Source organism: Nyctibius grandis, chromosome 24 (assembly GCF_013368605.1).
Source record: "Nyctibius grandis isolate bNycGra1 chromosome 24, bNycGra1.pri, whole genome shotgun sequence".
NCBI lineage: Eukaryota > Metazoa > Chordata > Aves > Nyctibiiformes > Nyctibiidae > Nyctibius > Nyctibius grandis.
In genome coordinates, this window is record NC_090681.1 from 1185855 (window position 1) to 1203430 (window position 17576).

General features: G+C 59.3%; 1 protein-coding gene across 1 annotated transcript; it reads left to right on the forward strand.

The window, feature by feature from the left end:
* The first annotated feature begins 12895 nt into the window (after positions 1–12895).
* C24H1orf216 (chromosome 24 C1orf216 homolog) lies at positions 12896–15917 on the forward strand. Its single transcript, XM_068417853.1, has 2 exons — positions 12896–12926; positions 14034–15917. Exon 2 carries the CDS (start codon positions 14050–14052, stop codon positions 14881–14883), a length of 834 nt encoding a protein of 277 aa, XP_068273954.1. The 5' UTR covers positions 12896–12926; positions 14034–14049; the 3' UTR covers positions 14884–15917.
* Positions 15918–17576: the final 1659 nt, after the last annotated feature.

Here is a 17576-nt window from a genome sequence, read left to right on the forward strand (position 1 = left end):
TTATAAGGAACTATGGTACTAATTGGAGTACAACTTTACAATAAAACATGGTTTTAATTTTGGAGGCAGTTGGAATTAATTCACAGGATTTCCCTCAGTTGTCTGTATGGGGGGGTTTTGTTCCAAAATGTTTGTCTGTCTCTTTTGTTTTTCATTGCTGCTTTTCTTTTGTAGCCACAACTAAGCCCTTCACTAGGAACAGCTGCCAATAATATTGGAATACAACAAAAACAACCTCCCCTGTGTGTATTGGAGTGTAAATTCTCATCTTCTGCTTAGGTTTGCATAAAATTCTTGGCCCTAAGAATATGTTTCTTTTTACTGCTTCACTAGTTTTGGTTTTGTTAGTTCCTAGACAAAACTTCCTTTATTGTTGGCTTGAGGTGTGCTTATTTCAGTTTATTCTAGTAATTTTAATAATTAGTATACCTGGATTTGGGATGAGAGGCTTAGGGAAGAGAATGAAAGAGGAAAGGTCATTTATCAGATGTTTCTTGAAGAACAACATGAGTGAAATAAGAGATCTGAATATCCAGTTAATTCTCTATCACCCTGTTTGCACTGATTTGTAAGCTGTACTAATTCAGCACAGATTTACTGGGCAAAAACAATTGAAGCTGCAAAATTCAGCATCTTAATTTTGCTGATGCTGCCTGCCACTAGAGAGCAGCAAGAGAGTGCTCTTCCTCTAGCACAAGGGGAAGGAAGAACGATTAAAGCTTAAACTATATGCTTGACTCGAGGGGAAACTTACAGTTTTCCATGCTCTATGGTAGTGCAAAGGATTAAATTTACACAGACCTATAATTGCTGAGTTTTTGCATTAGAAGGTAGTAGCTTGAGGAGCACCTTTAGAGGGTTGGCTTTGTCCTAGTGGTTTTACTAGCCTCTCCTCAGGCTACGCTGGCCACAACGATGGCATTTGTTTTGCTTTCCCTTTAGAATTTTCCCTTCAAATTACATTTTGCTTGTTCCAGAGCCAAGAGTAGAAAAATACTGTTGGGCCTGAAGAGCTGATAAATTGAAATACAGAGAATGGGAAGATTTCTGGCTACTGTTGTTCAGAGTAAACGTTTCCCCCACAACAACCTTTCAGGAGTTCGGGGTTTGCTAAGTGCCACTGGTAAGCACTACATCACACCCCAGAAATTCATTCCATGGGAGTATGTTCCGTGCTGTGTTGTGAGGGGGCAGGGGCAGGAGGCCAGGGGCGAGTCCTGTAGGAGCTGAAATCTCAGCAGCTGGAGGGGTTGAACACGTGCTGAGATGCTGCTGCTGCTTGTTGTGCCAGACTCCCATCCCACCCCTCTGGCCGGCTCCCCCAGGGCTGCCCCCACCCCACCTCCCGTCTGGCACATCACCTCGGCTTCCGCTTCTCATTTTCAGGTATCGATTCAGCTCACCCCTCCTGGCACTGAGGTGCTGCCGCTGTGTTAACGGGGAGAAAAATCCCCCTTGTTGCTGCTGGAAGTGCCAGGAGCGGTGTGGGGCTGGCCGGGCTGGCTGGGAGGGAGGGGGTGACTAAGGGTGGAGGCAGAGGGGGGTGGGAATGAGGGTCCTGTGCACAGCCCTGGGGCAGTGCCAAGGGTCCCCGTGGGGCCATCCTGGGCTGATGGAAGAGCTCCTGCTGCTTCGCTCGCTGCTCTTCCCCTCTAATCGTATCCTGGGCTGACTCCTAGCAGTTACGGCTGAGTCGGGATCGGTGAGGTCTGGTTTTAGCTCTGCATGAGATGATGCAAAAGTGGCTGCTCCTTGGTGGGACACCAGGGCTTTCATCTGCGTTAGGCACCTGTAATTAGCACACGTCTCCGTGCCTCAGTTTCTCCTACTCACACAAGGGAGAGGAGGAAGAAACCCTTTTGGATCTGAGCTCCTGATCCTACCCTGGGAGCTTCAATGAGAGGAGTGCTGCTCGTCTGCAGTATTACCTGCTGGGTTTGTAGAGAGAATGAACTCTGAGGAAGCTAAATGATAGTAAAGAAATTAAAAAAGAACTTAAAAGCAGAGGAAGGAATGGCATTTGGTCCGTGTTAAAGGTTAACATTGCAGACACGTTTATAATCATAGCTTTCACGGCCTCACGGCTCCTCGGGGGCTCGAGGCAGTCACTGAATTATGTTTTCTTTTCCTTTTTTTTTTTCCTTTTTGCCAAGAGACGGAAAGTGGGAGAGAAAAAAAACTATTTGTTTGTCTTGTCTAATTTAATTTATGTTATTTATCAAATAGACAGGTTATTTGGGAAACCAGATGGACCCAGGCTAAAATCATCTGTATTTCCAACATGTGAAAAATTATGTCAGAGTGGACACAGGGGAAGCAGCGTTGCTGCGTGGCTGCTGTGCGCTCACCACGTGAGCTGCTGCGCCTCGTCTGTCCTGGACCTTTAATCAGTTGTCCCAGACCCGATAGGAGGGTTAAAGGACAAAAAGACCCCCAGGCCTCCACGCAAGGGTGGACGGGGGGTGTCTTCTAGAGCAGCCGTGTCACAATTACTTCCCCTCTCTGGCTTTCCGTGCTTGGAGCCGGCGCAGCCTTTCTCCAGGAGTGATGAATGGGGCACGTTTTTGGGCCCATGAAAACGTCTGTGGCCTGCGCTTGGTTTTGGAGTGGATCAGGTGATGTTTTCAGCGTCTTTTCCTTTGGGTTCTCTGTTATTAGAAAAGGAAACACAGAAGACAGAGCAGCAGCAATGGCTGTGGCCTCACCGAAGCGGGGTAGATAATTTGAGAAATACAGAAATGCAATGAGACCAGCCCTCGCACCCCTCGGGTGCCCGTGCTTAATTAATGATCTGAAATCAATTGGGAAATTGAAACTGAGCAGAGGCCTTCCCTCCCCAGGACCTGCTGGGGATGCCTTGGTTGCTGCTTTATTACTGAGAGCTGCACCTGAAGCAGCGCCCCCTCCCTGGGGGTCCCGCTGCCCCCGGGACAGGAGCCCGGCGGCTCCTGGCTCTGCAGGGTCCGGCCAACTTGTGACGTGGAAAAGAGCTCTGATGCTTGCAGCGGGGCTGGGTTTATTAGGTGGCCTGGAAAGCAAAAGTTTCATTCTATATTAACTATCAGTCATTAATATTAATTATTGCGTGTGCTCCGTGCGGACAGATGTTCAGTCCTTGGGGGTTATTATTTTCTCTTGTATCATCCAGAAGCCCAATTTATGGCTACCTCCAGCTCCGCTTCTCCAGGCAGCGAGATCTAAACCAGCTGTAATTAAAGAAAATGACATAAAAGATTGCAGCGTAGGGGGGAGGGGTGAGAAGCAAATCTTACAGCTTTGCAAGAGATTAATTTTATTTTTAGCTAATATGTTTTATTCTCTGCTCCTCAAGGCTGTGTTCATGCAACACGCTCCGTGCCGCTTCCCTCACGGCGACTCGTTGATTTTCAATATTTGATGATGCTCGTGCACGCGGGGATGGGGGATCAGCACCCGCGAGGCGTGTTCCTGTGGGAGGGCGAGACGTGCACGTGTGTCCTTGTACCCACCCGGCACCCCGAAAGCCGCCTGCAGCACCCAAGCCCTCACCTCTGCCACGGGGGATGCTGCTCAGAGCATCCTGCTGCATCCTGGCGTGGGTGGTTGTGGCCACCGTGCCATGCCATGCCATTCTGTGCCATGCCATGCTCTGCAGTGAGGTCCTGGCTGGAGGGTGGCACGGGCCAGCACGGCAGCATCTTTCTGCACTGCCTGATTTCCAGCAGCCACAGTTCACGGAGACCAATTTCTGTGCAGGAAGAATAGTTGACTGCTGAGGCGCTTACGTCGCCTCCCTGCCTGCTCAGGGTAGGCAGAGGTGGTATTTCCACATTCCTGTTTTACACGAAGCCTGAAGGAAGGCTTTGAAAACCCCCAACCCTTCACAATTAAACACTAGATTAGAAAAAAAAAAATGGCTTTTCCTTCCTCCCTCCTGTTCCCCAGCCCAGCCAGCCTCGATGGAGCGCAGGTGCTCAGTCCGTGCATCCCCATCCCTGCTGCGGGGGCTGCTGCTTCGCGTGGCTTTTTCCCAGTCACAGCTCCAGGCTGGCACGGTGATGGCAGGGGACAGTGCTGCTCCTTGAAGCCTCTGTGGGACAGCTCGCTGAGGCGCCCTGAGCCTGCTGGCTGGTGGGGTGGGGGTGCATCGGCGAGCTGCCCCGCAGCAGCAGCCCCCTTGAAGACTGACCTAGAGGTTTTTGGTGTCCAGGACGTTTCCCATCCCGGCTCTGGTAGCAGAGCAGTGATGAGCACACCAGCCATGGCTGTAGACGCTCCAACCAAAGGCAACGCAAAACCATGATGGAAAGAAGGTAATTAAAGCAACAGGCAATTATACCTGCCCTGTGTTCCCTATTTTGCATGATGTGAGGGCGACGCTCTCAGTACAAAGCTCTGAGCGAGGCAGATGATCTCACAGGCAGAGCTGGCTTTACTTTGGTAGCCTTCGCTCCACCTACGGCTCTGCTCAGCGTGTGTGATCTTCAGAGCCGGGTTGACATGAGCCCCCAAGTATGATAACAGCTCCCGAGGTGCTGCTGCCCGCCTGCAGCCAGCCCCCAGCCCGACCCGCCACGGTCGCCTCGTCCCATCCCCTTCTCCTGGAAAGGAAAAAGAAAAGGAAGGAAGAAAAGATTAGATGGGGTCAACACAGTTGGCAAAGACCCTGAACATCTGCAGGGGCCAAAAGCGGGGCTGGAGGAGCTGGGTTTGATGCTCGTTAGCCCTCAGGGAGGCCCCAGATCACACTGAAGTTTGGAGAGGTTGGGATTTTTCTGTGCCCTGGCTGCGTCTTGTCTGTGGCACCTGATAAAAGCCTGGGAGCGACGCTGCTGCTGTCTCCAGCTTGAATGGGAACTGGAGATACAAAAACAGGCCTCATCGTGGGGCTGGTGACAACCTCACTCTGGCAAGACCTTGAGAAACCATCAGGCATCAAAGAAGGGCAAGGCAGGGATGTGCTGGCGTTGGCAGAGCTGAGGCTGCTGCCTGGGGGTGAGCTGGGCACCAGATCTGCCCCATTATCCCCCGGGGCACCCCATGAGCCCGGCTCTCATTACTGTTTTCCCAGGGGATGCTGCCCGGGGCTGCAAACAAGGGCGCGGGGCTGATGTGGTGCCACTGCCCCGGGGGAATGAGCAGGAGGGGACACTGTTCCCTGCTCTGCCCCAGTGTCCCCACGGCCCCCCCTGGGCTCTGGGGGCTGAGGCCGCTGTCCTGGGAGCCCCACACGCATCCTGCGAGGGGAAGAGCCCCGCTCCCAACATCTGCTCGGCGTTTGTTTGTCTTTCATTCCCGTTCCTGCCCTGCCTCCCCCTCCGCTTTCATCCCTCCATCTGCACAGGCCTAAAAATAGGGCCGGAGCCCGATGATCTGCTCCTCGTCAGCCCTTCAGGACGGCAGCGAGGTCCTGTTTGTGGCCTGGCGAGGAGGGGACGGCACCCGCTGGTGTCCCTCCGGTGCCGCAGAGCGGCGCTGCCAAGGGGCCATGTCAGGGTCCCCGCACCCCTTGATTTTTGCTCCCCTGGCTCATGCACCCCCCAAAAGGTGCCCAGGGCTGAGGGAGCAGAGCCCCAGGGACCCCCCGCCACGTGGCTGGGGCTGCAGTGGGAGCCAGCTCTGCCGCCTGGGCTGCTCCAGGGGTCCCCATGGGCTGTTTCGGGGGTCCCTGTGCCTCCCACTCCCCAGGCGGGCTCAGCCCTGCAGCCTCTCCCAGGCACGGAGCAGGGCGAGCATCGCTTTGGCACTTCCCCGTGTTCCCCCGCCCCTTCCCCAAGTCGCTATGAATAAATCATTGTTTTATTACAGAGAAGCAGCTGCTTTTTTTCTTCTTTTTTTTTTTTTTGACACTCCATCCCCATCCACGCGAGCCCTTTGGCACATGCTCGAACGCCGAAAGCCCCGTTGCGGCCCCTCAAGCATAGCAATTGATACACAGAGCTCCCCAAATCCTATTCAGGCCCCGCTTTTCTGCACGAGCAGCCTCTAAACAGCTCATTCACTGCTCTTTTTGTCGCCGGGGTTAAGTGGTTAAGTGTGTGTGGAGCCCATAAAAGGCCTTTACTCCATGAAAAGCTATATTTACATTGTAATCACCAAAGAACTGTTTAGGCAGTCAATGGCGGGGATGGACAGGGGCAGGGGCGTTGGGGGCTCGCTGTGCCCCCCACCTCTCCCGCTGATCCCCCCGGAGCAGGACTTTTGTGGGATTACGTCCCCCCGCACCAGCTGCCGGGGGGCCGCAGGAGCTGACGCTCTTTGTCTCGGCATGGAGCTGGGGAGAGCCCGGGCACGTCCCCCACCGCGGCACCCAGCATCCCGGTGGCCCCGGCACCCTGGCAGGGATGGCACCCCGGGGTCCCACCAGTCCCAGGGCTGATCCTGCACAGTGGGGCGAGGGGCAGCAGCGTGGGGCAGGAGCCCCTCTCCCACCGCTGTCCCTCCTGCATGAAGGGACCGAGCCCCCATTAGCCCGTCAGTAATGAACCTCCCGTCATTATCAGCCCCCCTGATACCCTGTGTGGGGAGTGCGAGCTAAAATCATATCACCTTAACAAGATTAATTGAGCACAGCGAAGAACGGCACAAGGTAAATTAATTCACGGCAAGTGAGGTGAGGGCTTCCCTTCCCACCAGGAGTGATTTCCACGTAATCAATTAGATGATGTTCCAACTGATATCCCCGTTGGGGAACGCGCCTGCTCTCCCCACGTGGGTGTGAGTATTCATAACGGCTGCACTTTAAGAGTCAATAGAGCAGAAATCCCCCCATATTCCCCTGCTGACCCCCGTGGCGTTCGCCCAGGAGGGACCAGCACTAGGGCAGCCAGGGGGAATGGGATGCTGCATCCCACCGGGCACGGGGATGGGGATGGGATGGGTTGGGATGGGGATGGGGATTGGGATGGGATGGGGATGCTCTTTCCAGCGTCACCCTTTGCACAGGCAGCGCCAGCCCCAGCCCCGTATCGCCGAGCCATTTGCACCATCGCGGGGTTTTGTTTTCCCTCTGCTTTGGCTCCCGCCTGGATTTTTCAAAGGCTCCGGAGCAGCGCACGCCCTTCCTCCCCCGGCCGGCGCACGTTGTTCCCATTAGTGCCTAAATGAAAGGATATTGCTGGTTCCTGTTCGGAGATAACAACCGCGGTAGCGGAGGGAATGTCACCCATGCAGAGAGAACGTGCCGGGCTGTCCCTGCCAGGAGAGCGCCTCTCCGGGACCCAACCAGGCTGATGGGAACGGCCCCGCCAGGAAGCGGGGGTTTATCTTGGCGTGCCGCTCTAATTGCTGAAAACTCTGCTTTCTGACCTCAAAAACGTGCCACCGCTCCCTGCCCGGCACGGGGGCACCTGCGGCACGGCTGAGCCCGGCTGCGGCCGGGATTAGCACCGAGAGGCAGTGGCTGCTCACACCCTCCCCACAGAGAAGCACTCCTGTTCCCAAACCCCGCTGGGAGTTTGGTTTTCCCTCTTGCTTTCCATCCCTCTGCCTCTTCTCATGGCTCAGGGCAATTCAAACCCCTCACCCTGCCATGGAAAAGGCAGAAAGAGGATGGAAAAGGCCCCCAACCCGGGAATTCCAGTGTTTCTATTTTTATTACAAAGCAGAGGACGTCAAGCATGAGGAAAACGGCCTTTTCGGCTCAAAAGGCACATCCTGACGCAAAGGCCTTTCCCAACGGGGGGAACCTGGGCAGCACCGGCACGTGCCGAGCGGCTCCCGGTGCTGCACCGGGGCTGGCAACCTGCGGCCGCCGGCGGGCCATCACTATTGTCCCTGGCCGTGGCGTCCCCGGCCGTGGCATCCCCTGTCGTGGTGACCCCAGCCGTGGTGTCCCCAACCGTGGTGTCCCCGGTAGGTGCCGGTGGGACCGTGCAGCTCACAGTGACACAGGGACGAGCGCGGCGGCAGCCGGTGCCGGGGCAGGAGGGGCTGGGGCGGTGGCCCCCGTGCTGGCCAGACCCGCACCCTGCGTGCAGACCCTGCGTGCCGCTGTCCCACCTGGCTGCAATGTGGGCAGACATTTAATTGTACACTCCGAATTTTAATTTTTTTTCAGCCAGTTTTGCTCTGCTTGAATTTTAACAGATGTCTTGACTTGTTGTAGGTGAAGGGGAAGCTGAGAAAAAAAAAACACAAAAAAACCCAAAGTGTTCTTTGATTAGAGCTTGTTCAAAGTTCTCCAGTGGAGCAGTTTCCACATCAGAAAATTCTGACTATGTGCAATGAAACATTTAATTTCCACGAATGCAATATAAGATGATTCCTTCAGGTTAGAAGCTGTTACCGTTATTAATCAAAGCAGGGCAGCTGAAATGAAACCTTTTATCGAATATTGTGACAAAGGGATAAATTAAAGCATTTATGGAATGTATCAGATTTGTGTCCAAGAGCGAAATTTCAGAAATCCTGAAGTTCTCTGCGTTATGAGGTCCAAATGTGGAGCCTTTGTGCTTCGGGACAAGTGTGCAGCAGTTGGGGGGCACGGGGAGCTGCGCTGCCGCGGGGAGGGAGGGGACGGCCCTGGGGTCTGTGCTGCGGGACGAGGTGGCTGGGGACCGGCACGGGACGAGGATGGTGCTGCTCCAAGCGCTGGTGATTTCCATCCCCAAACCCTCGCAGCCAGACAAACCCATCCACGGGTGAGCTGCGTGGCCAGGCTTGGGGAGCCCAAGGACCGGGCTTAGGACACGGCCCGTGGCCGGAGCAGACGCGGGGACCCCGGGGCAGGGACCGTCGCGTGGCGCAGGGGGGGTGACACTGAGGGATGAAGCTGCCCAGAGCCACCGGCCGAGGCGTCCCTCCCCCTTCCTCTCCATTTCCCAAACAATTTCCTCATCAGACCTTTCTGTCTGGAGTTTATTAGCGATTCACAGGCCGAGAGGAAACGGCGATTTCGGGGTCCCGCTCTGCCGGGAGGGCTGGAGCTGGCGTGCCAGCTGGGGGTGCCAGGCTGGCAGCGATGCTCAGCTCCCGCTTCCCCCCTCGGAGGCCGGTGGCTTTGCCGGTCCCTCCCCGGAGAGGAGCACCAGCACTCGCACAGCCTGGGGCTGCTTTTCTTTCCCTCAGCCTACAAAAATGACCAGGATCTATGACATTAAGAGCATTGTTTTTATATTTTGCGAGGCCAAGAGGAGAAGCCCTTTACAGCATCCTCCTCCTCCTCCTTCCATCGCAGAACCCACCAGCGCTCCTGACGTTTGGTTTTCCAGTCACAGGGCAGTGTGACGCTCCCGGTGGCTCCTGCTCCCACCAGCGATGTCGGACCCAAAGTCCCTCACAGCCAGGGACGTGGCACGGCCACGCAGCCCGGGGCCATCAGCCCACGCCATCCCCCACGGCCACGTCTTTGCCCAACGCTCGGCCCTGGTTCGTGCTGGGTGCTGGGAGCGCTGCTCCCCCCAGACCCCCCGACCCCCCTCTCGTATTTACCCGAATGTGTTTACAATTACACCGAGCGCGGAGCCGCCGGTGCCCGCCGCAGCGGGGCCGAGTCAGTGCCGGGGCAGCGCGGGGCTGGAGGTCAGCGCGCTGTTTACTTTAATTTCTCCGAGAGCTTTTTGGGAGATTTCCCTCCTCCGTTATTAAACTCAGATGAGCCGCTGGGGAGGTGAGGTCGCATGTGGTTCAGGGCACTTCTTTCTTTTATAATTTTTTTTCTTTTTTGGGATGTTTCACCCTTAACTCTTTCGGGACGGGTTCCCCATCTCAGCACGGTGGCTCCTGGGTGACCTGTGTCCCGGGCAGGCTGGTGCCCACGTGCTCCCGGCCATGAAGGCGCCTGGCTGAGCCCATCCCAGCATCGCTGCGCGGCCGAGCACGGCCCCACCACGGCCATCACCCACGCGAGGGGCCCTGCCCAGCTCCCGGCGTGCGCAGCCAGGCCGGTGCCCGCGCGGGACAGGGCTGGAGATGGGAACCGATGGGAGCCTGGAAACGATGTGGAAATCTCCCCAAAACCATGATTCATTTCCTTGTAGCGCTGCAGCCTCCAGCCTCCCCGCACACCAACGCTCGCCCGCTCTCCCAGCCCAGCCTTGGTGCCACCTCCCTGGCACAGAGGTCGGGCACCCGCCGGCACGTCCCGGGCACGGGGCCGACGTCACGCGAGCACGGGGACGAGCACGAGGGCTCCTTCTGGGACCAATTTTGTTCAAAGCCCGTGGCACGTTGCATCGGTTAGCGGGACGCACGGCAGATGAGAAGCAGACGGCGGCCTGCCCTGCGCATGGGGCAAGTGTGGGGAGCGGGGAGCCGCGCGCTGGGCTTGGAGGATGATTTCCACCATGGCCAGTGCCAGGCTCCCATCTCCGGCGTTTCCCCGCGGGAGTGCCAGGTCTCTGCTGGTGCGAGGTCCCCACGGCCATGGAAGACCCCTGGGTGCGAGGGGTGTCCCGCAGCCAGGACAGACTGAGCCCAGGGGAAGGTGCTGCATCCAGGGTGCTGGTTTGGTGGAGAAACCTGGTGCCGGTGCCTCCTGGAGTGGCTCCGGGGGGTCACCCCAGCACCCTGCTCCCCTCTGAGCCCCGAGGTGCACTGTGCTCATCTCACCCAGCTCTGAAACCCCAGCGCATCAGCTCCTGCGCTCAGTCTTCTTAAATAATTTTTAATTTCCTGGAGGGAGAGCTTTTAATTTATTTCTGGAACAAAGTGGGGGAAGGGGAAGATGACTCTGAAATCCATCGCTAAGCGCCCTCCACCTCCAAACCTCCCCTTTCCCCCTGCCCCTGGCGGGCTCAGCCCAGCCCTCCCCGTGTCCCCCCGTCCCCTCTCTCCTGCGCCCCGAGTCGGGGTTCCCCGCAGCCGTCCCCCTGCAGTGTCCTTGGGCCGGGGGGCTGCGGGGCTGCGGGGACGGCTGGCTCGCAGGGAGCTGTTTTCATTGCGAGCAGCAAATCCCCCTGGTCTCCATCAGATACAGATAATCCCGGGGCTGGGGGTGCTGGGCTGATCCTGAGTCCCAGCAGTGCAAAACCAACCCCAGCGAGACAGACCCCTGCAAACTTCAGCTGAACTTGTCATTTTCTTTTGCTTGTTGATGCCTAAACCGGTGATGCCAAAGGCCTGTTTCAGAGGTGCCTCCTCTCAGTTAACTGCACGAGAAGGTCCCCGAACGGATGAAACTTTCCTCCTTGCTTTCAGTGACGAATATTTCGCTTTGCTTTGAGGCCAGGCCCCAAGCAAACGCCCAGCTCAAGGCAGAGCAGAGCAGAGCTGAGCCCATTGTTCACCCAAACTCTTTTTCCTGCCCTTTCACAGACGTGTCTGAGTCAGTTTCTGCCTTTCCGGTGCGACGGGAAGGTTTTGTTTCTTTAATCTCAGGCTTCCCTAGGAGGAATGCTGCAGCCCCAGTGTCCCAGTTACAGCTCTCGGTCCTACCCCACCAATTTCTCCTCAATGGAGGTGTCGAAGCCTTTGGGGCTGGAGCGGCCCGGAGCAGGAGAGGCTGCCTAGGGCCTGTCAAGCAGATGGGAAGTTAAAGGAATTTATTTATCATTTATTAGCATTATTCCACTGCTCCAAACCCTTGCAATGTCATGGGGGAACATCTGCTCTCGGTGTTTCTTCTCCATGTCCCACTTCCAACAGCCCAGAGCTTCACAGAGGATCTTTGTGCACCCTGAAAGCACCTTCATCCCCTCCTCCTCTTCCTCTGGGGCAGGTGGGAGATGCCAAGCCCCCGGCGAGACTCACTTTGGGCTTGGGCTGTGGAGCCCTTGGGGTGACAGCGCTGTGCTTGTGCCACGTCTATCCCAGAGCTACCACAGGACGCTGGTGGGACCCAGCAGGAGACGAGGCCATCCCGGCTCAGGGCAGCTCTGCGGGTAACAGGGGGTCTGCAGCACCCCAGCTGCCCCCACCCCGGCTCCCAGCCCCGGGCCACCAGCCTCACCGCTGTGCATCTCACCCACCCGCCCCCCAACACGCACCCCGGCCCCACAAAGCCTCTTTATCTCCCGAAACACTCATGGTGCTTCATGTGACCCCCCATGCCGGCCCGGCGCTCGTGGGAGCCGTTTGATGTTGCTGGGCCTGTTCCTTTCCCAGCACACGGACACCCCGGCTCTGGGCGAGGGGAATAAAGGCCCCATTGAGAGCGCGGGTCCCGCCGTCCCCCTCGTCCCCACGGGGACCTGCTGAGGCTCACGGGACCGGCGGGGCCGGGGCTGGGAAGGAGTCGGCGTGTCCCAAACGTGGCCGCCCTGCCCCTGGCAGGATGCACCCAGCCCAGCGCGTGGCCCTGCTCCCACCCCACGCCGGGGCTGTGGGTGGTGGGGGGCTCCAGCCCACGGCCCCCTGCCCCCTCGGAGCCTCTCCCACCCTTCTCCCTGGCCGGGGATGAATTTTCCCCTTGTCCCCCCGGGCCGGGCAGAAGAACGCGGGGCTGTTCAGCTGGAGAAGAGCAGACTGAGGGGGATGTTATCAACGCTCACAGATACCTCAGGGGGGTGTCAAGGGGATGGGGCCAGACTCTTCTCAGCGGTGCCCAGCGCCAGGACAAGGGAAAAACTGAGACACGGGAAGTTCCACCTGAATATGAGGAAAAACTTGTTTGGTGTGAGGGTGCCAGAGCCCTGGCACAGGCTGCCCAGGGAGGGGGGGAGTCTCCTTCTCTGGAGATATTCAAACCCGCCTGGACACGACCCTGTGCGACGTGCTCTGGGTGACCCTGCTCTGGCCGGGGGTGGGACGGGACGGTCCCCAGCGGCCCCTTCCCACCGCACCCCGCCCGTGCCTCGCCCGCGGGACGCTCCGGATGCCCACGGCGGCACGTAGGGACCCGCACCCCGGCTCACACGCGGGCGCGCACGCAGCCGCCAGCCCCGGCCTCCCCCCGGCGCGGCCCCGGGGCCGTCGGAAGCGCCGCCGTGACCCCTCCCCACGCGGGGCCTCTTCCGCTCCCACCCGCGGCGGCGGCGGCGGCGGGTGCGCACCGGGCCCGGGCGGCGGTGAGTGCGGGGGCCGGGCGGGGGGAGCGGGGCGGGCTCGGGGGTCGCAGCCCCCCCCCTCCAGCGCCGCCTTTCCCCTCCCCGCCGATCCCCGGCGCAGTGCGGCTGCGGCTCGGCCGGGGGCACCCAGCGCCGCCCCTCGGCTCGTCCCCCCCCACCCGCGGCCGTTGTCACGCGTCCTCCCACGGCACATCCTCGGTCGTGCGGGGGTGGGGGGCGGTTCCATGGCGGTGGCACCAGCCCTGGGCAGCGCCGTGGCTGCGGCCGGGGACAGTGTGGGGGGCTGCGGGGCGGGGGGCGCGGGGCCGGGCCGTCGGGAGCCCCTGGCCACGCACAGGCTGTCGCCCTCCTCTCGCTGGTGCCATCCCGGCCCTTGCCAACAGCAGGTCTGGGGCTGAGCTGGCCTGCGCCGGGCATCCTGGGGGGCATGGCTAGCCACGGGGCACGGCCACAGCCAGCCACGGGGCACGGCTATGTCCCACGTAGCCAGCCATGGGGCGCACAGCTGGGGCGGTGGCACCACGGTTGTGCCACACCATGGTGTGTCTACACGGCTCTTCCCTGCCGCTGGCTGGGCCCACGTCACTGCCGCAGCCCGTGTCCCACGCCCCGAGCTGGGCACGCTGCGCCCTGGACCCCTCCTGCCTCTGTGCTGCTTTCCAGGGGTGACACCGGGACGCTCGATGGGTTTTCCTTCATGGGATTCTTGTGAGCGTGGCCTTGCTGGGAGAGAGCTCAGAGATCGGCTCTCACTGCCAATGACCCAGCGAGAAATGCTGGGTTAACCTTTCCTTTTCTGGTCCCAGCCGTGCAGAGAAGGAGGATGGGTGGGGGGTGCCTGCCCCGAGCTTCTGCATCGCGTGAGGAGCTGCCCCTGGACGGTGTTGCCTGGGGACACGCTGAGAGCAGCGGCCAAGCACCGGGGAAAGGCCGAGCCCTTCTGCCTCGAGCAGTTGGGTTTTGGCCTGGCCCGTGACTGGGGCTCAGCAGCTTTAGGGAGAGGCAAATAGTAAGAGAATATTTTATCTCGCTGTAGCTGATCGGAGTTCTGGTTGTGCCAGCCCGTGTGCCCCGCAGGCACCTGACGGCTCCGCGTCTCTCTTGCAGGCAGGAGACCGGCGAGATGTTTGCCGTGTGCCCGCCCGGTGCCCCGGCCAACGGCCCGTTCCGGCAGGGCCCGGCGCTGGGCACGGCCGTCCCGGGGGCCGGGCACGGGCACGACTCCAACTCCAACTTCGTGGGGGAGGTGTGTGACAGCAACGAGAACTGGAGCTGGGCAGCGCCGGGGTCCCCGCCAGAGGAGGGCTCCAGCCGGAGCGAAAACACGGCAAATCCGTCCGATAATCTGCTGTTATTAATGCAGAGACAGATGGTCGAGGGCCGGCTTAGGGACACCGCCCCGAGCCCGGGCGCCGCGCAGCCGCGTCTCCCCGAGCAGGGGGTGCGCAGCCCCCCCGAGGGAGCGGAGGTCGGCGGGGCGGGGGGCCAAAACGCCGCCGCCGAGGAGCCGGCCGGGGGACGCGGCAAGCCCCTGAGCTCCCCCGTGGAGGACAACGGCTACGCCAGCAGCTCCCTCAGCATCGACAGCCCCGACAGCACCCGCGGGAGCTCCTGGGATGCTCCTGCCTCTGTCCCCCTCCCCGGGAGCCCGCCCGAGCCGGGGGCGGCTGAGCCCGAGCCGGGGACCCTCTTCCCGGCGCTGGCAGAGGCCGTGCAGCACCTGCAGGACAAGGAGCGCTTCAAGGAGCGGGAGAAGGAGAAGCACCACATCCAGCTGGTGATGTACCGGCGCCTGGCCCTGCTGCGCTGGATCCACGGCCTCCAGCAGAAGGTCGTGGACCAGCAGAACCGGCTGCAGGAGAGTTTCGACACCATCCTGGACAACCGCAAGGAGCTCATCCGCCGCATGCAGCACGGCCCGGCGTGCCCCGCCGGCGCGGCCGCCCCCAGCCCCTGAGGTGCCACCACTGCCCCGTCCCTGCCCTCGCCCTCCCGGCCGGTGCAGGGCTGGCTGGTGGCATCTCCGTGCCGCTCGCCGGGCGCCCACCCTGCCCTCCCCATCTCTCCCCAGTGCAGCTGAGCATCCCCAGACCATTCATCTCAATTTTCCCTCTACACCGTGTTCCTCCACTCTGGGGACCGTGTGGTGTCGAGCTGGGTGCACCTCAAGACCTTGGGGTTTGCTGAGCCCGGGGTGACGAGGCTCCTCTTTTAAATCTGATTTACGGTCCTTTGGCTGAGCCACACGTGTGCCGGGACGGGCCCTGTGGGGAGCTCCCCGCGGCAGCAAGGGCCTCAGGGCAGTGAAGCTTTTACAGCGGTGCTCGGGCACAAGCCCAAGCCCACCTCAACCGTTGCTTGCGCTGTCGGTGTGTGAGGTGTCCTGAGCTGTTCCCGGGGACTCACCCCCTGCACGGCCTAAGGAAGCGTGGGCACAAGCTGTGCAGATGAGATCTAAACTCACGCAGAGAGATGGGGAGAGAGAGAGAAAAAAAATCATTCTGAAAAGTGACCTCAGAATGCTTAAAAATGTGTCAACCGATTCAAATCCTATATATTTTTTTTTAGATTCAGTATTAGAGTTAATTTAGATTTTTCCTTACAGCCACTGTGTGTATGTGCACATCTGTCTGTCGCGGGAGATGCTTTAACACGGTGCATGATCAGGAAGCTGCTTGCAAAGTTGTGCTGTGGGTGTTTATATTAATTTATCATTCGAAAGCAAAGAGAATATTATTTTTTTTTCTAATCTGCATTTTATCCGGTGTGGACTGCATACGGAGTACAGCGAACAGTCGTCTTAAATAGAGATTAAAAAGGAGCCACTTGGAAAGGGACGTTGTGGTGGCGAAGGGCACGCGGGGCCCGTTGGGAGCTGGAGGGGTCCGGCAGCATCCCCCCCTCGCCGCCCTCCCGCGCGCTCCTGTCCAGCCCTGCTCGTGTCGTGTCACGCCGTGTGATCGTGGGCATGTCGCACACCTCAATAAAAGCCTTGGAGAGGAAAGAGCCGACCCCGTGTGGATTTGTGCCTTCGTTGCCCTCCACAAGCCCACCGCAGGAGCGTGGGCGAGCGGCACGTCAAGGGCACGGCTCTGGGCACCCCTCTCCCATCCCTGGGCACGCGCTGGCCGGCGACGTGCTGCACCGACACCACCAGTTAATTCATGCTCGATTTAAAAGCCTTTTTGCTTTTAAAACCTCGAGTGTGACGCTCCTCCCGTCTGTCCCTGTGGCTGTAGGGTGGTGGGTGGCAGGGAGCTGGCGCTGGGGTGCAGTGCGGGTGCAGGATTTACCCCCCGCCCTGGGAGAGCCCGGCTTGAAGCAGGGGGAGCAGATTCCCGGGGCGCCCGCCCTGCCCTGTGGCCCCGGCTGATCGGGAGGGACGGGGAGGCAGCTCCGGGCAGATGGGGGTGGCAGATAAAAACACCTGAGTATTGACCCAAAGGTGACTTTGCCTCAGGCCTCGCAGAGATTAACCAGAGATGAAAAACCGGAGCTGTAACAGGCCTTTGAACCTTCCTTCACCTTTTTTTTTCACCCCCCCTCCTGCTTCTTTGCAGCCTGTGACTCTGTGGGAATTCAGGGTCTCAGCCGCCCCTCGTACAGACACGGTGGCAGTTTGGGGAGGGCAGAGTGGCTGCAGTTCCTACCCCTGTAGGTGCCCAGCAGCCGGGGGGTTTGTCCCCAGCCCTGGGGTGCGCTGGGACACGCGTGTGCTCGGCTTCAAGGCCCGACTCCCACCTCGGCCGCTGCCCGCCGAGCACGCGCTCGGGTGGGGGAACACGAGACCTCCCAGCCCCGCAGAGAGACCGAGCGATTCTCTGTTTATCTTGGTCAAATGCTTTACACAAATAATTATTTCCAAGGTAAATATTGTGAAAATCCAGATTATTTGCTCAAGAAATGAAAGAATAACTGCGGAAGCACATCAAAGCGGCGGATCTGCTCCGCGAGCAAGAGGCTTCCTCCTCGGGTATTGGGAGCCCCGACGCCTGTGCCCCGAGAGCTGCTGTGAGATGGCCAGTGCTGATTTGCAAAATCAACTTCAGACAGAGGGTTTTTTCCACCCCCACCAGCTCCGGTGCCCAAATGAGATTTGGGAATGAATTAAAAACCCGGCCAACTGCAGGGGGAAAAAACAATAAAGACACAAAACGCTGCAAGGCTGAGCCCGGGCCAGCATGGGGGGAGCGGGGACCCCTCTGGGAGGCTGTAACCCCACGACCCCCCTGCAGGATGGGTGCGACGGGCAGGCACCGGCTCGGGGCTGGGGACGGGGATGTGCCCAAGGACCGACACCGGGCACATCCCCATCCTCAGGGATTTCCAGTTCCTGGTGAATAAGGGGCTGGCTCCTCAGCTCGCAGGTGGGTAACGCGGTGCTCGGGGGCTCGGAGGAGATGCTCTGGCTTCAGAACCCGCCCAGGCCGGTGGGGAGATGGAGCATCGCCAGCGGGGTCTGGGTCAGGCCGTGGTGCGGGGCGGGGGCTCACACGGGATCGCTCCCCCAGCACGGGGGGGAACCAGCTATGGACCCTGGGGCGTGTGAGCTTGAATTTCCATGCACAGCAGACAGGGGCCTTTGTTTTTAAGGTCTCCTCTGAAAGTTTATTGTTATTATTATATTAAATCCCTGTAACACTGGACTGG

Excerpts from the sequence above, each read along its gene's own strand:
- C24H1orf216 (XM_068417853.1), top strand. The coding sequence starts at position 14,050 with ATGTTTGCCGTGTGCCCGCCCGGTGCCCCGGCCAACGGCCCGTTCCGG.